Source organism: Phalacrocorax aristotelis, chromosome W, assembly GCF_949628215.1.
Source record: "Phalacrocorax aristotelis chromosome W, bGulAri2.1, whole genome shotgun sequence".
NCBI lineage: Eukaryota > Metazoa > Chordata > Aves > Suliformes > Phalacrocoracidae > Phalacrocorax > Phalacrocorax aristotelis.
In genome coordinates this window covers 26,953,164-26,973,336 of record NC_134310.1, presented here as the reverse complement: position 1 = coordinate 26,973,336, position 20,173 = coordinate 26,953,164, and the positions used below count along the sequence as shown (strand labels likewise).

The following is a 20,173-nucleotide window of genomic DNA, read 5'->3' as shown; positions in this document are numbered from 1 at the left end:
AGGCCAAAGTCTGCCCTCCGGAACGCCAAGGTAGCAGTTATGCTAAGCCCCATCCTTAATTCTCCAAGAATCGAAACCCCTATCATTTCATGATTGCTGTGCCCAAGATGGCCTCCAACCATCACATCACCCACAAGTTCTCTGTTTGCAAAAAATAGGTCCAGAGGGATGCCTTCCCTAGTTGGCTCCCTCACCATGTGTGTCAGGAAGTTATCTTCCACACACTCCAGGAACCTCCTAGACTGTTTTCTCTCCTCTGTATTGTATTTCCAGCAGACATCTGGTAAGTTGAAGTCCCCCACGAGAACAAGGGCTAGCGATTGTGAGACTTCTGCCAGCTGCTTATAGAATATTTAATCTGCATATGTTTAATAGGGAAAGAAAGAAACAAAGTATAAAATCTGTCCTGGAGCATAGCGCATAGGGGTTTTTTGATAAATCAGGATTCCTTCTCTATTGCAAGTCTTTGAGATAAATTACTTGTTACTGCAACTCCTGTATCAAGCTACGATCCTTACCATATTTGTGATCCCCTCTATCCCCCTTTTCATTTGACCATCCAATATCCAATCTGCCATTTTCTTGTGATCACAGTAAAGAGGGGTTTTAGGAATTTTTGTACCAATATCACCATGGAAACAAGATATGTGTATACATGTATGATTTTTCCTTGTCTAGAGTAAAAGCCTGCATTATCTGTACAAGCATATGGCTATCTCTTCTGCATAAGACGTGGGTGTCTCTTTCCTAGTCACTGCATGGAAAATTCAACCGCATTAATGTAGTTGCACATAACAAGCTGTAAAGTTGGTTTTATGAAGCCAATAATGCACATACAATACTTGAGGAATTCCTTTTGGTTTGGTTATATTTATTTTTCCAAACATTTTGTTTGAGAAAAAATGCGATTGCTATCTGCTGTTTCCTTATTTTTTGCAGGAAAGCAAAGGGTTGTTGATTTCCTCTCCCCTCCCTTCCTTCCTTCTTTCTGAAAGTACTGTACTCATCTGAAAAAAAGAGAACTAAATGATTGTTCCTGTTCTCTTTCTTAAGTCATTTGAAACACTGTCCCTGCTAGTTTTCTAAGTTTATTGCAATCTCTGCACAGGGGGGAGGGGAGAGAAAGATCGATTACCAACATGAGAGCAGGTAGAGAGTTTAGGGCAAGACTTGTTCCAGCTTCAGTAACTGGTAAGTTAAGTAAAAATGCTTTTATGAGTAACTCTTTAGAAGTGCAATATATATGTTATTTAATTAAGAAAAGGCATTTACCAGATGCACATTTAACTGATAAAACAATAATAACCATATGCATTGACAAGCAGTATATTTATGTTATAGATTTCTATAGCCTCTTTTTTAGATACTGGTTCTAATAGCATGTAGTTTAACCAGTGCAGACAAGAAAATGTTTTCCAGTGAGGCTGATAATATTCATAACATAATCTGCTGTGAATTTTGCATATAGGGCTTCTCCTAACAGAACCTTGTTACAGGCTTCACTAACATATCTTGAATGTTTTGTCAAGCTTCACTAGGGCATTGCTCAAATAAAGAGAGAAGCTGTGTCATATGCAAATTGATATATTTCATATATCATCTGCCACTACTGAAGTCTGCACCAACCTGTGCTATAGTGGGAGAATTACTAGTGAGTTTTTTTCCGTTCAAATGGTAGTGTTTATGATTACATGTGTTTATCTTTACTCATCTGTGTATACAATTAGTCTAGGAAAAGTGACATTTAAGACATGCTAAGACAGTTCCAGGTTCTCACTTGAAAAAAAAAAGAAAAAGAAGTCCATGTTGCATAGTATGTAACAACACCAAAGTTGATCACCAGCATCAGTAATAGGATGGACTTAAATGCTGTCTGTTTATTTGTCATTGACGTTGTAGATACCAATAATATTTTTCATGTTGGGCATAAATGTATCAGAATGATCAGAAATGGTGCATAAAAGGAGTGATTGAATGTAAGAGTATGTTTCAAATACTGGAAGAGAAAATTCCCCCCACCCCCATGCTTTTATAAAAGCAGAGTGTAGAAGTGGGGGGAAGAATTAGGACAGGTGATCATTTCTCTGCAGAAGGAGAGCTTGGTCATCTTTTGACCCAGTATTCCTTTAAGCCATGGCTCTCTGAAGTGCAAGGTCCTCTACAGGATGCCTGGAGCCCAGACAGAGCAGCTCCAACTGGCAGGCAGGCATTCCAGAGAGATGGCAGGTGGCTCGAGCTGTCCCTCTCCCACTCCTGCTCCCACTCCCACCAGGGCACCTGGTGGGCACCTGCCCTGGGACAGCCCTCTGCTCCCACTCCTTGCTGAACCAACTAGTAGAATGGATTTTCTTCCCCCTCCATTTGGTGCCTTTCTGCAAGTTTTTCCATAGGAAGGAGCGATCTATCCCAAATTCAGCCCAATTTCTGGTTAAGTTGTAAATTCCCTTCGCTTTAAGAGCAGCACGTGGGTTCTGCCAAAGGAGGTGGAAATAACTTGTTTCTCAAACTCCGTAGCTTATTGTTGCAGCTCAGTCTAGTTTGGTACCAATTATTAGATTAACTTGGTGATACTTAACCCACAAAGAATTCTCTGCTAATAGCAAGAAAATGCCACATGTTGCCATGAAAACCACTTGCCACGTCTTTCGCTTGGGATACCTGGGTTTATGTTTTACATGACTAAATACTGATTCAAATTTAGTAGATGATTTGGACAGCTATTTTGACAGTTGTGTGTCATACATCTGGAAAAACACTTTTTACTTCAATTGAGAAGTAGAGGAGTCTCCTAAACATCCAAAAATATTTAAGCTCTGTATTTGTTTTGGTATTTTGCTCAAATTGCAGAGTGTTAGTCTGGATTGCAGTCACCTGGAGGTTTTGATCTGGTTAGCTCAGAAGTTCAGTTTACCATGTAGGTAAGAGCCATTTGCAGCATTTAGGTACAGATTTTGTTTTTTAAGATACTAAACACTAATGTATTATTGATTTAGACCATATATATGATAAATTATTTCTCTGAAAGATTGTCTGAAATACATAAGAATATATGTGTTCATATTCATAGTTGGTGGTCAAATGCAGTAAATGCTATTTTTAAATCCATTCCCCAATAATGAACACACAGAAAGAGCATTTTTAAAGGAATGCTTAATAATTTGACTGTAAAAAATAGACTTTGAATTTTGAACTTCATTCTTAGTTTTCAACTTTCAGGTTTATTTTTCCTTCAAATAATACATTCTTGCAATCATTTGGAGTTTATTTGTTTTCACATTGTATATTTTATTGCTAGGATAACTGTAACATGAATTAGTATAATGGTAATTTGTAACACAACTAATATCTTTCTCCAGGAGTCAGGAAGAGGAGATTTTTGGCTGCTGTGTTATCCTTATCCCACATTGCCAAGATATTTATAAGCAGAGAATGGTATAGTCTGAGGCCAGATTGAGTACAGATCCACTACCAACTTATGGCACAAATTAAATTTTTGTGAAATCAGTTTTCAGTTATTCACCTCAACATTATTTAAAAAAAATAATTGAAGCAATAAACCAAGAATAAAAAACAAGAATGAAAAGAGAGATGGTCTGTTTACTTTGCTTAAAGTCTTATTGCTGCTATTGCTAAGAGCCGTATTTATGTCTATAGCATACATAAGTAAAAAGTCAGTCAATTCCCTCAGAATTCTTCAAAGCCATTATTTCCATTTTATTTGTTCTCAATTACAATGAAAATATGGACAGATTTTGCTTTTGTTCCGAAAAATAAAAACAAAACTACACCAATGATGGCAATGATATTCAGATTTTCATCCAGTAAAGAGGTCTAAGTTAATATTTATTGATTATTTAAAACATGCACTGAACTGCATGCTGGATGTCTGATTTTTCTTTATATCTATCTGGCAGGAACCAGTCCTTCTTGCCTGGTTTCTAAAATACTAATGATCCAAGGGAAAATATTATTTAATCTTTGTTTTAATTTCTTCCAAACTTAATACCTTTGTGACTTGTTTTTGTAAAACAAATGGTTTTATACTAGTGTTACCCTGATCTTAGTGAGCAAAACACAGCATTTTCCTTCTAAACCAACAATGCTTAATGCATTGTAAAGACTTCCACTGACACTGGAAGCAATTAAGCTAAGTAATCAAATTGTAAAAGAAATTATTTTAATGCTCTGGATGTTATGGGAAGAAATTGTGAATATTTGCATTTGTTTTCATTTTCACTACTTATTTCCTGCTTCATGTGTTAGAAAGACATATTATTAAATATTTTAATGAAAGATGAAAAAATTATTATTATTATTATTATTATTACTTTCTCTCCCCTCCTTCTTCTACTGTGAAAGCTAAAACACTGACACATTTTCATTCTACTTTGTGGATGTGCATGAATTCCTGTGTATGAATTTTGGTTTGATTTAAAAGAAAAAAATTAGGATAAAAAGTGTGTTTACTGAAAACCTATTTTCCCCTTGCCAATATTCATAAAAAGTAAACCTGAAAACATCCAACTTTCCAGATGCTTATGTTTATTAGAAACACCAGAATTCTGGGAACACTGAAAAACACAAATGGTCATTGAATCTGAAGGTTCTTTTAATTACAAAAAGCTACAACCCAGTCTCATACACTGATAACACCACTTTTCTCTAACAAATTAGAGAATGCTGCAACTGATTTGAAATTGAAAGCAAGCAAGAAAGAAGGGTCATGCATTTTTAATTGTTATTCTTAGACCATGCTGTGCTACAAGGAATACTAATGCATGGCAATCAGGCATTAACCACACAGTACTCTGGAGGCCTGATGAAGAATAGAAACCACCTAATTTCTATGAATAGAAAGAATTTCACAGGGTGGTGTTCCCAGGATGGAGGAGCAGGTGTGAGGGCTCTGGGAAGGGAGCACATGGTTTACCCCTTATCAGGAAGCACCTTATTCTGACGCCAGGTGCTCTGATAAGTCACAAGTCTGTCGGCTGGGAGTGAGAAGATGACTTTCAGTCTTCCTCTTTCTCTTCCTCAACTGTGCAAAAGCCACTTATGCTTTAGGCTTCTCTGATCAGGGTTGCAGTGTAACTGTTAGACTCTTTTTGTAGCGATAAAAGACCTTTTGTTTTGTGGAGGGCTCTATGCTGGATCTGCTACTACTCTGGAAATGGTTAAAATCCAAAGGTTTCCTAAGGTCTTTGTAAATTGGAATGAGTGTCTCTTACTAGCATCCAATACGTTAGATTTAAACCTGCCACATTAACTCATTGTCCATGTTTCTTAGTTTTTTCTAGTCTTGTTTGGGTATCAATGAGATAAACACAGTGGTGTCCTAGGAATGGCACTGACCTCTAATTCTTTTGCTGTGTTTCCTATTGAACTTCTGTTCAGAGGGAAATTACTAAGTCACTACTGAGACTGCTTAATTGCAAATGAGTAATAGAGGTTAATAGGGATTAATTAGTCTTTTCAGCCAAGAAGCTTTTTCACTAAGAAGTCTGCTCAAACTTCAGCTGAACCCAAATTTATTAATCTTTCTGAAATGACTAGGAAAGCATAATCTTATAATTCATTTTAAGGAACTGGACACCAAGAGAAGTGTTCCGTAGCAGATACATTTTTCCTAATTCTGTCCATTTCTGGATGACATCCTCTTCTTTTAGTTTTTATAGGATATAGCATGTCTTACTGGAACACGATACCTACTACTTCAGCAACCCTCAGTTTACTATTTTTGAACTGTGTGAAACAAAGAATTGAAAGTAAAATAAACACAGAAAGGAAAATCTTGGTCCTGCTGAAGACTAACAATACTCCCCAAGTTTAAGTAAAACTAGACTATCATTAAAATTTAATCTGTTTTGGAGACTTTATACCAAAACTCTCCCATACAATCCTCTTCTCCAAGCATATGCACACATTTTACCTGGTACTTACCTGTTGCTTTACAGGTACAACACTCAGAAGGTGCAATTGCTTTCCCATACATTACCTGCTAATAGTGTGGGAGCCTGTCAGTGGACTGGCTTGAAGAACCAAGACTGAAGGTGGCCCTCAGCTACCCTTTAGGATAACAAAGAGGTGGGAGGAGACCAGACCATCTCTCTGGCCTCTATAGAGGTGATAACCACACTGGGACTACAGTAGGAAGGAAAGCCAATCTATTTCTTTTCTAAAGGTCATGAATGCCAGTGAAAGGTTTACTTTCAAAACAACATCCCAAGCAGAACAGAACGAGGGTCATGAAAGGGCACGCTTTTTTTGAACATTCTAATTCTGGGTGTTCTGCATAGATCCATTATTTGTTTTAAAATAATACTACTGCACAGCTCAAAACCCCTCTCTCTCCACTTCACTCTATAGTGTTTAATAATTGTGCTTTGTAGGTAGAAAGATTCTGTCCAAAGTGTTCTTTCAAGGACTTCAATATTACTATTTTACCACCAGATCCCTTCTTCTATTTATATTATTTATTTGTTCTTCAGTTCACCCTGTCTCTTATAATATCTGAATGGTGAGAAAAAAAAATCCTAAAACTCCATTAGTGTAATTTTTTGGTATTCCAGAGGAAAAAATTATTTAATACATCAGATGCACTATTTAAATTTGAAGTGGCAGATATGTAAGTAGAGAGGAAACAGGGATGGAGTGACAGGACTTCTATCAACAGTGATTAAAATGACTCCACATGCTTTATAAAGGCAGAGGCAGATCCATGGTTCCAGCCTCTGACATAAGAGCTGTTTATCCATGTAAGAAAAGGAAAAAATCTGTCTTATTGACATCACCTCATAACAGCCAAATCCTAAATTTTGTTCTCAACTGCACCCCAGATTTTCCATAAAGATTTCAGTACAATGTGGATGATACCAGGGAGAGAACAACCTAGTTGCCATTACTGAAAATTGGTGGGACGAATCCCATGACCGGAGCCTGGCTATCGATGGCTACAGGCTGTTCAGCAGAGACAGGCAAGGAAGGAGGGGTGGAGCGGTTGCGCTCTACATCAAGAAATGGACAGAGTATGAAGACCTTTCTCTGAAGAATAGCCACGAGCAGGTTGAAAGCTTATGGGTAAGAATTACAGACCAAGACATCAAAGGGAACCTTGTGGTTGGTGTCTACTACAAGCCGCCTGATCAAAGGGAGCCTATTGATGAAGCCACCTAACTCCAGCTACAGGAGGCATTGCACTCCAGGCTCTCATCCTGCTGGGGGACTTCAACCACCCTGACATCTGCTGGAAAAGTAGCATGGCAAGCTAATTGGTGACATCAGGATTGGAGGCAGCCTGGGCTGCAGTGATCATGCACTGGTGGAGTTTGTAGTCCTGAGAGATATGGGAGAGGCAAAGAGTAAAGTCAGGACCCTGAATTTTAAGAAAGCAAACTTCCAGCTGTTCAAGGAGTTAGTCAGTGGGACCCCCTGGGAAACTGCCCTCAGGGACAAGGGAGCAGAACAGAAATGGCAGAACTTTAAGAACACTTTCCATAGAGTGCAAGAGCTCTCAATCCTCAGGTGTAATAAATCAGGAAAGGAAGGCAAAAGATGGGCATGGATGAGCTGAGACATGCTGGTCAAACTAAAGGGCAAGAAGGAAATGCACAGGCAGTGGAAGCAGGGACAGGTCTCCTGGGGAGAATATAGGAACGTTGCCCGGTTGTGTAGGGATGGGGTCAGGAAAGGCTAAGGCACAGGTAGAGCTGAACTTGGCAAGGGATGCAAAGAATAACAAGAAGGGCTTCTACAGGTATGTCAATCAGAAAAGGAAAGTTAAAGAATGCGTACCCCCTCTGATGAACAAGAATGGTGACCTAGTATCAAAAGATGAGGAGAAGGCCGAGGTATTCAATACCATTTTTGCCTCAGTCTTCACTGGCAACCACTCTTCCCACACCTCTCAAGTGGATGGACCTCAGGGCAGGGACTGGGGGAACAAAGTCTCTCCCACTGTAAGAGAAGATCAGATTCGAGACCACCTGAGGAACCTGAACATCCATAAGTCTATGGGACCTGATGAGATGCATCCCAGAGCCCTGAGGGAATTGGTTGATGTAGTTGCCAAGCCACTTTCCATGATATCTGAAAAGTCATGGCAGTCAGGTGGTCCCTGGGGACAGGAAGAAGGGAAACATTGTGCCCATTTTTAAAAAGGGTAGAAAGGAAGACCCAGGGAACTACTGACCTGTCAGCCTCACCTCTGTGTCTGGGAAGATCATGGAACAGATCTTCCTAGAAGCTGTGCTAAGGCACATGGAGGACAGGGAGGTGATTCAAAACAGCCAGCATGGCTTCACCAAGGGCAAGTCCTGCCTGACCAACCTAGTGGCCTTCTATGATGAAGTGACTATACCAGTGGACAAGGGAAGAGCTATGGATGTCATCTATCTGGACTTCTGTAAGGCCTTTGACACAGACTCCCACAACATCCTTCTCTCTAAATTGGAGAGAGATGCATTTGATGGGTAGACTGTTCGGTGGATGAGGAACTGGCTGGATGGTTGCATCCAGAGGGTAGTGGTCAATGGCTCGATGTCCAGATGGAGATTGGTGACAAGTGGTGTCCCTCAAGGGTCTGTATTGGGACCAATACTATTTAATATCTTCATCAATGACATAGACACTGGGATTGAGTACACCCACATCAAGTTTGCAGATGACACCAAGTTGAGTGGTGCGGTTGACATGCCTGAGGGACGGGATGCCATCCAGAGGGCCCTGGACAAGCTGGAGAAGTAGGCCCGTGAGAACATCATGAAGTTTAACAAGGCCAAGTGCAAGTTCCTGCACCTTGGTTGGGGCAACCCCTGGTATGAATACATGCTGTGGGGTGAAAGGATTGAGAGCAGCCCTGCAGAGAAGGACCTGGGGGTACTGGTGAATGAAAAGCTGGACACGAGCCAACAATATGCGATTGCAGCCCAGAAGGCCAACCATTTCCTGGGCTGCATCAAAAGAAGCGTAGCCAGCAGGTCGAGGTAGGTGATTCTGCCCCTCTATTCCCCTCTGGTGAGACCCCACCTGGAGTACTGCATCCAGCTCTGGGGTCCTCAGCACAGGAAAGACATGGTACTGTTGGAGCAGGTCCAGAGGAGGCCACAAAAATGATCAGAGGGATGGAACACCTCTCCTATGAGGAAAGGCAGAGACAGTTGGGGTTGTTCAGCCTGGAGAAGAGAAGGCTGTGGGGAGACCTTATTGCAGCCTTTCAGTACTTAAAGGGAGCTTATAAGAAAGATGGGGACAAACATTTTAGCAGAGCCTGTAGTGATAGGACAAGGGGTAATGGTTTTAAACTAAAAGAGGGTAGATTTAGACTGGATATAAGGAAGAAATTTTTTACAATGAGGGTGGTGAAACACTGGAACAGGTTGCCCAGAGAGATGGTAGATGCCCCATCCCTGGAAACATTCAAGGTTAGGTTGGACAGAGCTCTGAGCAACCTGATCTAGTTGAAGATGTCCCTGCCCAAGGCAGGGGGGTTGGACTAGATGATCTTTAATGTCCCTTCCAAGTGAAACTATTCTGATTCTATGATTCTATGAATTAGGACAGTTACTTAGGATGAATTACTGCCATTGTTTAATTGAGTAATTAACTGAGTTTGCCAACCCATCATTGATTCTAATAAGTAGAGAGGGCAGGATCAAATTGCATTTCCACCCAGTCTACTGGTACCAGTTAAGATTTGTACATTTGAAGTTCTGCTACTGTATGTGCTCCTGATGTTACTATCCTGGCAAATCTGGTCTTGTCAGTGCTGAAGTCTGGGCAGGGTCTGGAAACTCAGTATACCTATGTGCAAATGGGGACCCAGTCCTGTAAGAATATTTATATGAAACAGAATATACACTAACGGCATCGCATTCAGTGTAAAATATAACAGTCATGAAGTGATGCAATATAATTGAAAGTTCATTGCTTGTTGCATCTGTCTACTGTGTCATGTTAAGCTGCTTAAACATTTCAGATTTTTTAATCGGTTAAGATTCTTAGGTATGTAATTGTATGATTTCCATTAAGTTTGTCTGCAGAGGTTACCATTTGTTAATATATTGTCTCAGGATATAAGGTAATTTTTTCCATATTTATACAACAAATTTGTCAAAAGTATCAAATTTTGGTCATGGCATAGATGGGATCATATCTCATTGGACAACAACCCGTAACAAATTACAAGGAAATTTGTGAAGGATTAGTTTCAGAAATAATTGGAAGTCTTTTCATAAGCCTTAGTGAACTCTGAATTATGCCCTAGGAAGAGTTAACCAAGGTTATCAGTTTTACTTTACCAAGCATTTGCTGAGAAAAAAGCGTTTGTTGTTGGAAGGAAGGTTTTATCCTGAAGCCTGATATCAGCAGATGAAGGTAATTTCCCAGGGAGAAGTGAAAAGGCACCAAGCTCCTCAGTACTATCATACTAATGTAAGAAGAAAAAAAACCTGATCTGGTCCACTTCTCATTTACAGTCATTCCAGATAATTTTAATGAACAACTGTTTACTTGTTTCCAATTCCAATTCTATTAATGATGGTAATCCAAAAGGGGAAGAGAATTACCTTTATCATGCTAGCATTCTCCATTTCAGCAGACATATCTGTCTCATAAAAGGTATGGGACAAGAAGTCTTATCTCAGAAGACAATTAAGCTGATGATTAAATCATGGACTTCATTTGACACAAGGTCTACATGCATGTGAGAGAGAGAAAACAAATGTTTGTAGAAGTGGTATTGGAAAAGATCTGACTAAACTCCACAGTCTATTATTCCCATCTTAGGCCTGTTTTTTTTTAAAGACTCCCCAACATTTGTGTCACCCTAATCAGTATCCGCACTCATTAATTTTGAATACTTTCCCTAAATCCATGTTTATTTTTGCAAGGTAGTCCAAATTTCTGCCTTCTCCCAGCTCCGCACTGTAGCAGAGAAAGTGCTATCTTCACTTAAAATGTAAATAATCTTTTAGGTTCACTTCAAATAATGTAGCATAAAGACTTCAAGGCTGATTTGGGTATATTAACATATACCTAGTTTATATATAACATATACTCAGTTTATATACTCAGCTTGAGTATATTAACATACACTCAGTATGTGTTAATGGAGTCCATTTTTCAAATTTGTGTGCTTGAAATGTTGCTATTGATGCCTGAAGAACATGGATGGAAAACTCACCTTGCACAGGCTTCACTAAAGAATAAGAGAATAGGGTTGACACTGATTTTAGAGAAGTTCTGGTATGGATTTGAACATGATGTTTTACCTCCTCTAATGACTATAGTCACTCAAGCCTAGAGTAAATAAAATGCCTTAATTTGATAAAAACTGTACAAATAACCCATTATCAAATAACAACGACAGTTTGAACTAATATCTAGAGAGCCTAGTATTGAAATAACTCTAAATCTTTTGAGCACATTTACAGCTTCTGCATAATTCACCAAGGCAGCACCTACAAACAAAAATCTGACTGTACAAATGACAAGCAGATGCATGGATTTTACATATATGGAACATTATAATCTAATCATCTAGTCCAACTTCTTACTCAAGACAGGTCATAAAACCAGGAAAACAGACAAGATACACTTGAAAACTAGAGGTGGAAAAAAAATCCACTTGATTATTTTCCAATTCTCTGAAATTATGAAACTCCCAATAGAAAGGGAAATGGGGAATGGCAACATTATCGTGGGACTTCAGTCACACACAGGAGGCAGCATGAAAGAAGACACAAAAACAAGTGGAAGAGAAAGAAAAAAGGGGCTTATGGAGGGCTCATGTTGCCATTGAAGGAAATTAGCAGGGAAGATTGATCAGATAGTGTACTAACTGAAAATACTTGGTTACCAGGGATGGATGAATTCATTTTTGTACAGGTATTCCTGGCATTTTCAAAGTCTGAGAAATACCTGAAAGCAGTGTATATTCAGTAGGGAACACTGCTTTGCTGCTGAAATGAGATTAATTCAGCACAGTGAAGCCCCTTTGGTCAGATCCCGAGACTGATGCAAGTTCTGCATAAATAGTGACTGAGTGAAAACAAAATAAAGACTTTGGTGTTTAGTTCAACAGCTGTATGACTGAATAAATTTAAAACCAAAAACTATACTGAAGGGAGAACTGAATGAAGAAGATCCCATTAAACCTATTAAGACAAGCATAACCACCTCTATAATAAGAGTTTAGAAAAGTCAGTGACTGAAAAAAAATCTGGTTGTTCAATAAGGCTGGAGCTCTCTAAGTGCTCAAGTTCAGCTCAAGAAATGTAATAGTGTGTCATTTGTCACTGATCCTCACCACATCCTATGGTGAAACAGCTGTTAGATTTCATTCTTTCCTTATAGATGCCAATATTTCAGGCCTCAAGAGGAGAGCAGACATGTACTCTTAGAGCGCAGTTTCTACAGTCTTATATGTTCATTAAAACACAGAATGTCTCTTCCAGATAAGAGCAGCTGTTCAGCCTATTCAGCCACTTTTAGCCTTCCTACACTTTCCTCTGTTTCATCTTATTTTGAAACAGAAAACACAAGTGCAAACCTCATAATAAAGTAGCCTGTTTGTCAGAGGGTATATATCACTTTCACTCACCTTGGTCTCATTTCAGTTTTTACCACTGTGTTGCCCAAGAGCAAAATCAGAACAGTAGTAGTCAGTGTTTAAGCTGGAACAACTTCATAACCTCCCATTTTTATTGCTGAGCTTATATTTATTCTATAGATAGAAGGCACTTTCATACTGGAAACAGAACCTTGGTTCTATTGAAGTCTAAAGAAATTTTGCTGTTGACATAAGTACGGAATATTAACTGGGGACTATAAGAATGTGTATGCTTGTAGAGTGAATAGCGTGATTTACGTACTTTTAAAAAAATCCTTTGTTTGTAGAAATACGATGAGTGGAAATGAGAAAGTAAATGATGATTTATATTCTGTGTTAAACTCTCTTCCCTTTTTATGGAAGTTAACTCAACGATATTATTAGCTGCTGCATAGATATTCTATTTTGGAAATACCTCAACAAGTATCTAAAATCACTGCAGCCTTTCTTTTCTTTTTTAAGAGGGCAGGGTTATTTGTGGTTCTATTTTTCAAAATAGTGTATTTCCAAATATACTTATTCACATGAAGAAAGAAACTGTGAGGATGCTTGTCCGTTCTAAAGAAATTAACTTTTTAATAAGCTCTGGAGTGCTATGTTTAGGGATTTTTTTTTATGATTAAGTACCAACATAACATGGAAACATCTATCTCAGTGAGGTTTCCAGACCAAGTTTTCAAAACTGAAAAGCTGAATTACTGCTGATAAAAGCTAGAATTTTAATGTCTATCCAGGTTTAAACTAAATGTTTAGAATCACACACCACTGCACTAGATAACATTCCATCTTAAATAACTAGGTGCTGGAGAGAGAAAGAAAGAAATTTTAAAGTTCATATACGAGAAAGACAAAAGGTCCCTAGGAGATATTTAATAAAAAAATCCTTCACTTCACCCCCCCTTATTTATTGTTGAGTATTAAAATGAGATCATCTACTCCAGAGTCAGACAGAACAAAATTAATGGGGAACTGTGCTATTAAAAGCTTTAAAGTTATCTACTGAAGTTATTTAAAGAAGGGACTGCTCCTTAACTATTTCTCACATGGTGGTCAAATCTGCAGTCTCTTCTATGGTTTCCTCAGGACTCACATTTTTATGGAATTAGGTTCTGATTAATGTGAAGATCATGCCTCCATTCAAATTAGCAAGGGTTTGCTACCAACATGAAAGGAGATGAGAAGAGAGGCTAGATTTAATCTTTCCTCGATTAATTTCTACATCATGGGGCTTGGCAGTTTGAAGGGGAAAAAAAGCAGCAAGCTGATCCATATTTAGACTGTAAATCTGTACTTTCCCGCCTCTTTTAAGTGCTCTTTTGTCAGATTATACAGCACCTCTCTGACTGAGCTGGTCACTGACTGTTTAAACAATTTCCCTTGTAGGCTTGGTCCCATGATGTATGTAACCATGGACAGTGGAATAAAACCATATGCTCAGTGAAAGCAACCAAAGGTTAGTAGTGCAAGGAAATTATTTATTTATAGTAATTTCAAGCAGCTCTACAGCCTCTGCCATAACTCCATGTTCCAGATAGACTGAAATTTTGCATAAAACAGGCTGTGGAAGAAGGGAGAAACCAGCAGCCAAGAAACAAGAGAGCAATTAGACACAACTCACTGTCACTTCTGTGTATTTTTGGCAGCATTTCAATACTCTAAGAAAGCCAGTAAATAACATAGCTGGGTTCTCAATTGCTATGGGCTTTCTGAATCATTTTATACTCATTTTGCCAGGAAAGAATCAGATACGCAAGATGAAAGACATTTGAAGGACAGGTCCATACTTTGAAGGGAAGATTTTGGTCTACAGGCATATTTTATGTTCAAATTGTGTAAGTTTAACATTGCTCAGGATTAATTTTTAAGAACTTTTGTTTCCTTTTTGGAAAGAAGTGGAGTCTTTTTTGGTATTGAGAGGATTCCCTTCCCCTTCTCCCTTTTTACTAAGTCAATCCTTTGTACCCAAAGAGTCTTCAAGATCTAACTGTTCCTTATTTTTCCCAGGGAGTTAGGGTGACAAGCAAACATAACAAAATGCATACTCCCTAATAATCCTCTCTGATGGAACACACATGCACACATGTTTATATATATTATATATACACACACACTACTGCCAATTAATGAGCTAGGGACTGAAAGTCACATCCTGGTGCATCCGTAGAGAGCCAAGGCAAAAGGTAGAAGCCTTATTTAAGATGAACCAAAATTCATAATCAATATTTTAGATTAACCCCAAATTCAGGAGAAGCTCTCTGTACAATCAGTGGAATATAAAATTTTGCCAGAGGACAATTATTAATCTGCCTTGTCACACTGTACCATAGAAAGGATCAAAGCATTCTTAGATGCCAATTACTCTGGAGACCCGAGGGGTGGTTGACATTAATTGTATACATAGTTTTAAAGTGGGGGTTTTGCTCACCTGTTTAGAAACAAACAAAAAAATGCCTAGATTATGTCTATAAAACTGAAAGTAATTCAGAGAGTGGTCAAAAACCTTTCCTCCCCCAAATCTGCCAGGTGAATATCTCTGGGATTAAAACAAAGAAAACTAATTAATCTATGCTTTCTTATTACAATACAAAGTGAGAGAAGCCAGGAAACATGACGCAAACCCTGATGGTACACAGTGTCCTTAGATCACTTGGCCATTGTTTTCTCTCTCAGCAGCACATGTTAATGATACAAAGAAGTTTAAAATTTTTTGGCTTTGACTTTTCATGTCACAGCCATAATAAATGTGCACATTATTGTTTGTATTGTCATATCCTTTAGATGCACCACCAATTTCTAGAGCCTGTGCATGTACAGCCAAGGATAGGATTTTGCCCACAAATAGACTGGCTGAATTAAATTAAGCAGAAACATTGCCATACAGATTCATCTGCTAAGTAGTGTGTCACAGTACAGCATGTTTATGTTGCAAAGATGTTGTATGGGTCAAACTTGATTTAAACCACCAATTCTACCCCACAGGAAGACCAAAGCTTCTTTGTTCTCTGCTAGCCAATTTAATTCTGCTTTAAAAGGCATTTGTCTTATATGGGCTTAAGACATCCTTAGCTGCATTTAATTAAAAAACCAATAACCTCCAAAACAATAAACTAGACAATAGAATGTTATCTCCAGGAGAACAGGAAGGAAAAAAGCGATTTGGGGGGGTTTTTGTTTGTTTTAAGGAATTCGGGCAACACAGAAAAAAATTAATATGATGAAGGATGAAGAAATGAGTTTTAATGTGGACAGTAGATGAGCCTTTCCCTTTTCCTGCTGCCTGCAGCTGCTGAGCCCTGTTACAAAGCCACACAGAATGAATCCATTTGGTGAAGAATTCAGACCACACTTCTCACATTTCCGCTATGGCCCTCCTCCTCTTGGAGACATTGAAACTTTTCAGGGGTCCTTGGAAGGAGGGTCTCGGAAACGGAAGAGCATACCAACAAAAATGCCGCCTCCTATCGCTTTTGAGGGTTCCTCATCACCACCAGACAGACCTGAAGATTACAATGATATAGGCTCTTCCAGTCTCCCTTTGGTGTTTCAACAGCCAGCACAGCCCAAATACAGTTCCCAGATGATCGACCTCTGCAACTTTGGTTTTCAGTTCTACAGAACTCTGGAGCACTTTGGAGCCAAGCCCATTAAGCAAGAACCAGTGAAGCCTAAGATGGCATGTCCCAGGAGCCCAGCATTCATACAGGCTCCTTATCCTTATTGTCCTAAAGTCCATCCTGGCTTAATGTTTCCTTTTATTGTGCCCCCAAACTTTCATTTCAGGAACCCCTTTCAAATGAAAAGGCCTCCAGAGCCACCCTTCAGGAGGGCTGAAGTAAGAGGAAGTGGTGAAAATAAACAGAAAGTGGAAAGAGTAGATGTCAACTTTCAGATAGACGACAGCTACTATGTTGATGTGGGGGGTGAACAGAAACGCTGGCAATGTCCCATGTGTGAGAAGTCCTATACATCCAAGTACAATTTGGTCACCCATATCTTGGGGCACAGCGGCATTAAGCCACATGCTTGCACCCGATGTGGCAAACTTTTCAAGCAACTGAGCCACTTGCACACACATATGTTGACACACCAGGGCACTAGGCCACATAAGTGCCAGGTGTGCCACAAGGCTTTCACTCAAGCCAGTCACCTTAAGAGACACATGATGCAACACAGTGACATCAAGCCTTACAACTGCAGGATCTGTGGCAGAGGTTTTGCCTATCCCAGCGAGCTGAAAACACACGAGTCTAAGCACGAGAGTGGCCGAGAGAACATTTGTGTTGAGTGTGGTCTGGACTTCTCAACCTTGGCCCAGCTGAAGAGACACTTAACAACCCACCGTGGCCCTATACAGTACAGTTGCACTGAATGTGATAAGACCTTCCAGTACCCGAGTCAGCTGCAAAACCACATGATGAAGCACAAAGACATCCGTCCATATATCTGCACTGAATGCGGCATGGAGTTTGTGCAGCCTCACCATCTCAAACAACACTCCCTAACTCACAAGGTAAGCCATCATGAGTTGCACTGTCACCTTACATCGGAAGGTAGCACAAGGATCACAGACTACTAAAGATACACATACCTCCTTGGAAAGAAGGTAGTCTATAAAGCCTCATGCTGGCCCTTTGCCAGTGGGAGAATTTTATGCAGAGCATAAGCCCCAGCAGCACTGGCAATACTAGAAGCTAGATGTCTCTGTCAGTCTTAAGAAATTATATGCAAAAATGTTTTGTTATAAGCAGGAATTAAATTAAAATACCTGTATTACTTCCCAAAATTGTATTCACATCTCTCTATTTCTGGGTTTTATCTTCAGAATGACCTTCTGTAAAATAATATAATTTTGTAGAGCTACCCCCCCCTGAAATTTTAAAAGAAATTTTCTACTGAAAAACAGATCTATTGCTTTGCTTCCCTTAACTGGGAAGTAGGTGGATATGCAGTAGGCTGTATGTATGCAGCAAAAGAAAGTATATTATTACTCATCAGAATTTGAAGAATCATTATAATGAGATATTTAGGGAAAAAAACGACCTAAGAAAAATTCCTCTTTGTTCATAAGCTATCCAGAATGACAGTTAATAAAATTGGACAAGCAGGACCATAATCCCAGCCAATTCGTATCAAGTGGCAGTCTTGCCTGCAGTAATGATAGCAGTGTCAGTTTTGACTAGGGGCAGGCTTCGGAACACATCCAAAAGGATCACTTTAAAAAATAGGAAAAATATGTGTGTTCCATTCATCAATGTCTGAAATTAGTTTATCCACCTTTACAACAATATTATTAAGACAAGTCAAAAACCCCATTTTTAATAAAAATTTGCTTCCAGTCTTGCATATTTTTTCCTTTAGCACTTGAACTTTGGCTTTCATATGAAAAACAGAAAGCTACAGCATTTTAGTCTAATAGACACATTTTCTTTTAAAAAACAACAACCTCTACTTCCACATTTGCTTGTTCTTCCCTACTTCCCTACTTCCTTGTACTTCCCCTATTATAATTTCTGCTCTTTCTGGAGATTCCCTGGTCTTTGGATTTACCATGCAAAATTCTACTAATTCAAAACTTGATAGTTTTTTGTCATAGGAAATGCAATGCCCTTGAGCCTTTAGAGAGCTTCTGCTTCTTTGTCCACAGCTGCAGCTGTGAACATAACAGTACTTAGCTGCTGAAATGTAGCCTCACATCAGATAAGCAGACACTTAGAGTTGCTGTTGGTGTTCACAGTTCAAGCTTTGCAATTAACCATGAAAACCACTTACTGGTACAAATGTAGAGATTGTTTCAAGTCATCTTTGTAATGGGGGCCTGCAGGAGGAGTAATTGCTCTTGGCACTTCGCTAGTAAATCCTCGTTACCTTCAGCAAGTTATACTCAAATTCTTAAAGTGTTTAGTGGTAAATTCATTGATTTTCATAGCATCTGAATGTCTTTTTGAGGAGCTGGCAGTTAGACCACATGGGTGTGACCAAGAATATTGAATTATACATTACTAAATTGACCATATGGCATACAGGGTGCTAGAAATGCTCTGTAAACACCAGATAAAATAGGGTCACTCCATTAGAGTTAGTGCAAGTCCCACTAAGAGTAAATAGTATTTTCTCTTCTTTGAATGTAACATGTACGGCATTATTTGGTGGCATTGCTTGAATACTTGTCATTTATTTCAGATTATTTTCTATAGCTTTCTTCAAAACAGGGACAGGTCTTTTTTAGGATCCAATGATGCTCATTTACCATAGGCAGGCACTACTTTAGTCTCTTAACTGGTTAGCTTTTATTCTTGCTCAATAAGTGTACACATTTGACCAATATTTTACATAAGCAGCAAAGTAGGACAGAGAAGCTCTGCTACTGTGTCTCACTGATCTGTAAACTTACTGATGGAAACAAAACTCATTATTACATTAAGCTTACATTTTGTTTTCCCTCTATACTTCTCAGATTCTTGTAAGAATTTGCCAATAAAAAATACATAAGTATCTATTACTTTAGCAAATTATGTTAAAAGCAAAATAATTTATTACTTGCTTTGATATTGCAGAATGAATAATTCATATATTGCTGTAGTGAAGATGAAATTATCTAGAAAATATTCCATCTACAGAATTTTCTGATTTTTTTTTCTTTTCTTACAGGGTGTGAAAGAGCACAAATGTAGAATTTGTGGCCGGGAGTTTACTCTGCTGGCCAACATGAAGCGACATGTCCTGATCCACACCAATATCAGAGCCTATCAATGCCATTTGTGTTTCAAGAGCTTTGTGCAAAAGCAAACTCTCAAGGCCCACATGATTGTTCACTCCGATGTTAAACCCTTTAAATGCAAGGTAAGTGTATCTCCTTTGGTGGCAGAGGCATAAACCCACCGGATATTTCTGGTGATACGGTAGAATTATTAAAACAAGACTTGTTAACACATTCTACAGTTGTATTTAAATTAGCATAAAACAGTCTAGTTTCCTTTCTTCATCCACATTCTGCTTAAGTAGCACAAAATAATGGAGGCAAATATCTGTAATTTACTCCCTTCCCCTTCAATATAAGTAACTTTCAGCCTCAAATATTTTTTTCCACTTAGTGAGAATTTAAATGCCACTGCAGTTTGAGGACAATAAAGATACCTGACATTTACTTAGTATAGCCATCCAAACAGAAGTCAACGTGCTTAATAGCTTGAGACACTGACTAAACACATAGACCATGGAAAAGCAGCAGCCACGACTTCACATGGTGATGCTATGCAACAGATCAGGGAAGGACTCAAAGAAAGCCACAGCAAAACTGAACTGCAGAAGGGATTTGAATCAGCCAAATGTAATTACCAGACTGAAACTCAGGGCAGGACATCAGTATCCTAACAAAACAGCCTCTGAGACCATCTGGCCTCTTTAGAATCCTCTGGGAATTCCAGTTTGCTACCTCCCTCCAGCACATTGGAGGCTGACATTCCCTTTCCATCCTCTCTTCCCCCCATAAACTTTTGAGGTTTTGGCTTTCTTGACTGTGCTCATCTCTAATGTCTTCCTTATGAATGTTTACATTCTTATTCAGTA

General features: G+C 38.9%; 1 protein-coding gene and 1 long non-coding RNA gene across 3 annotated transcripts in view; both read left to right on the top strand.

The window, feature by feature from the left end:
- The window catches only part of LOC142049855 (uncharacterized), a 704,768-nt gene that overhangs the window by 443,825 nt on the left and 240,770 nt on the right, over window positions 1-20,173 (top strand). The window lies entirely within an intron of this gene.
- The window catches only part of LOC142049442 (uncharacterized), a 29,591-nt gene continuing 10,435 nt past the window's right edge, over window positions 1,018-20,173 (top strand). The window contains exons 1-4 of one of the 2 annotated variants that reach the window (XM_075077162.1): window positions 1,018-1,191; window positions 13,991-14,060; window positions 15,891-17,117; window positions 19,256-19,447. In XM_075077162.1, the coding sequence (XP_074933263.1) occupies window positions 15,921-17,117; window positions 19,256-19,447 (1,389 nt within the window). In that variant the 5' untranslated portion in view covers window positions 1,018-1,191; window positions 13,991-14,060; window positions 15,891-15,920. The remainder of the gene's footprint in view (window positions 1,192-13,990; window positions 14,061-15,890; window positions 17,118-19,255; window positions 19,448-20,173) is intronic. The other variant, XM_075077163.1, reaches the window with a different exon arrangement.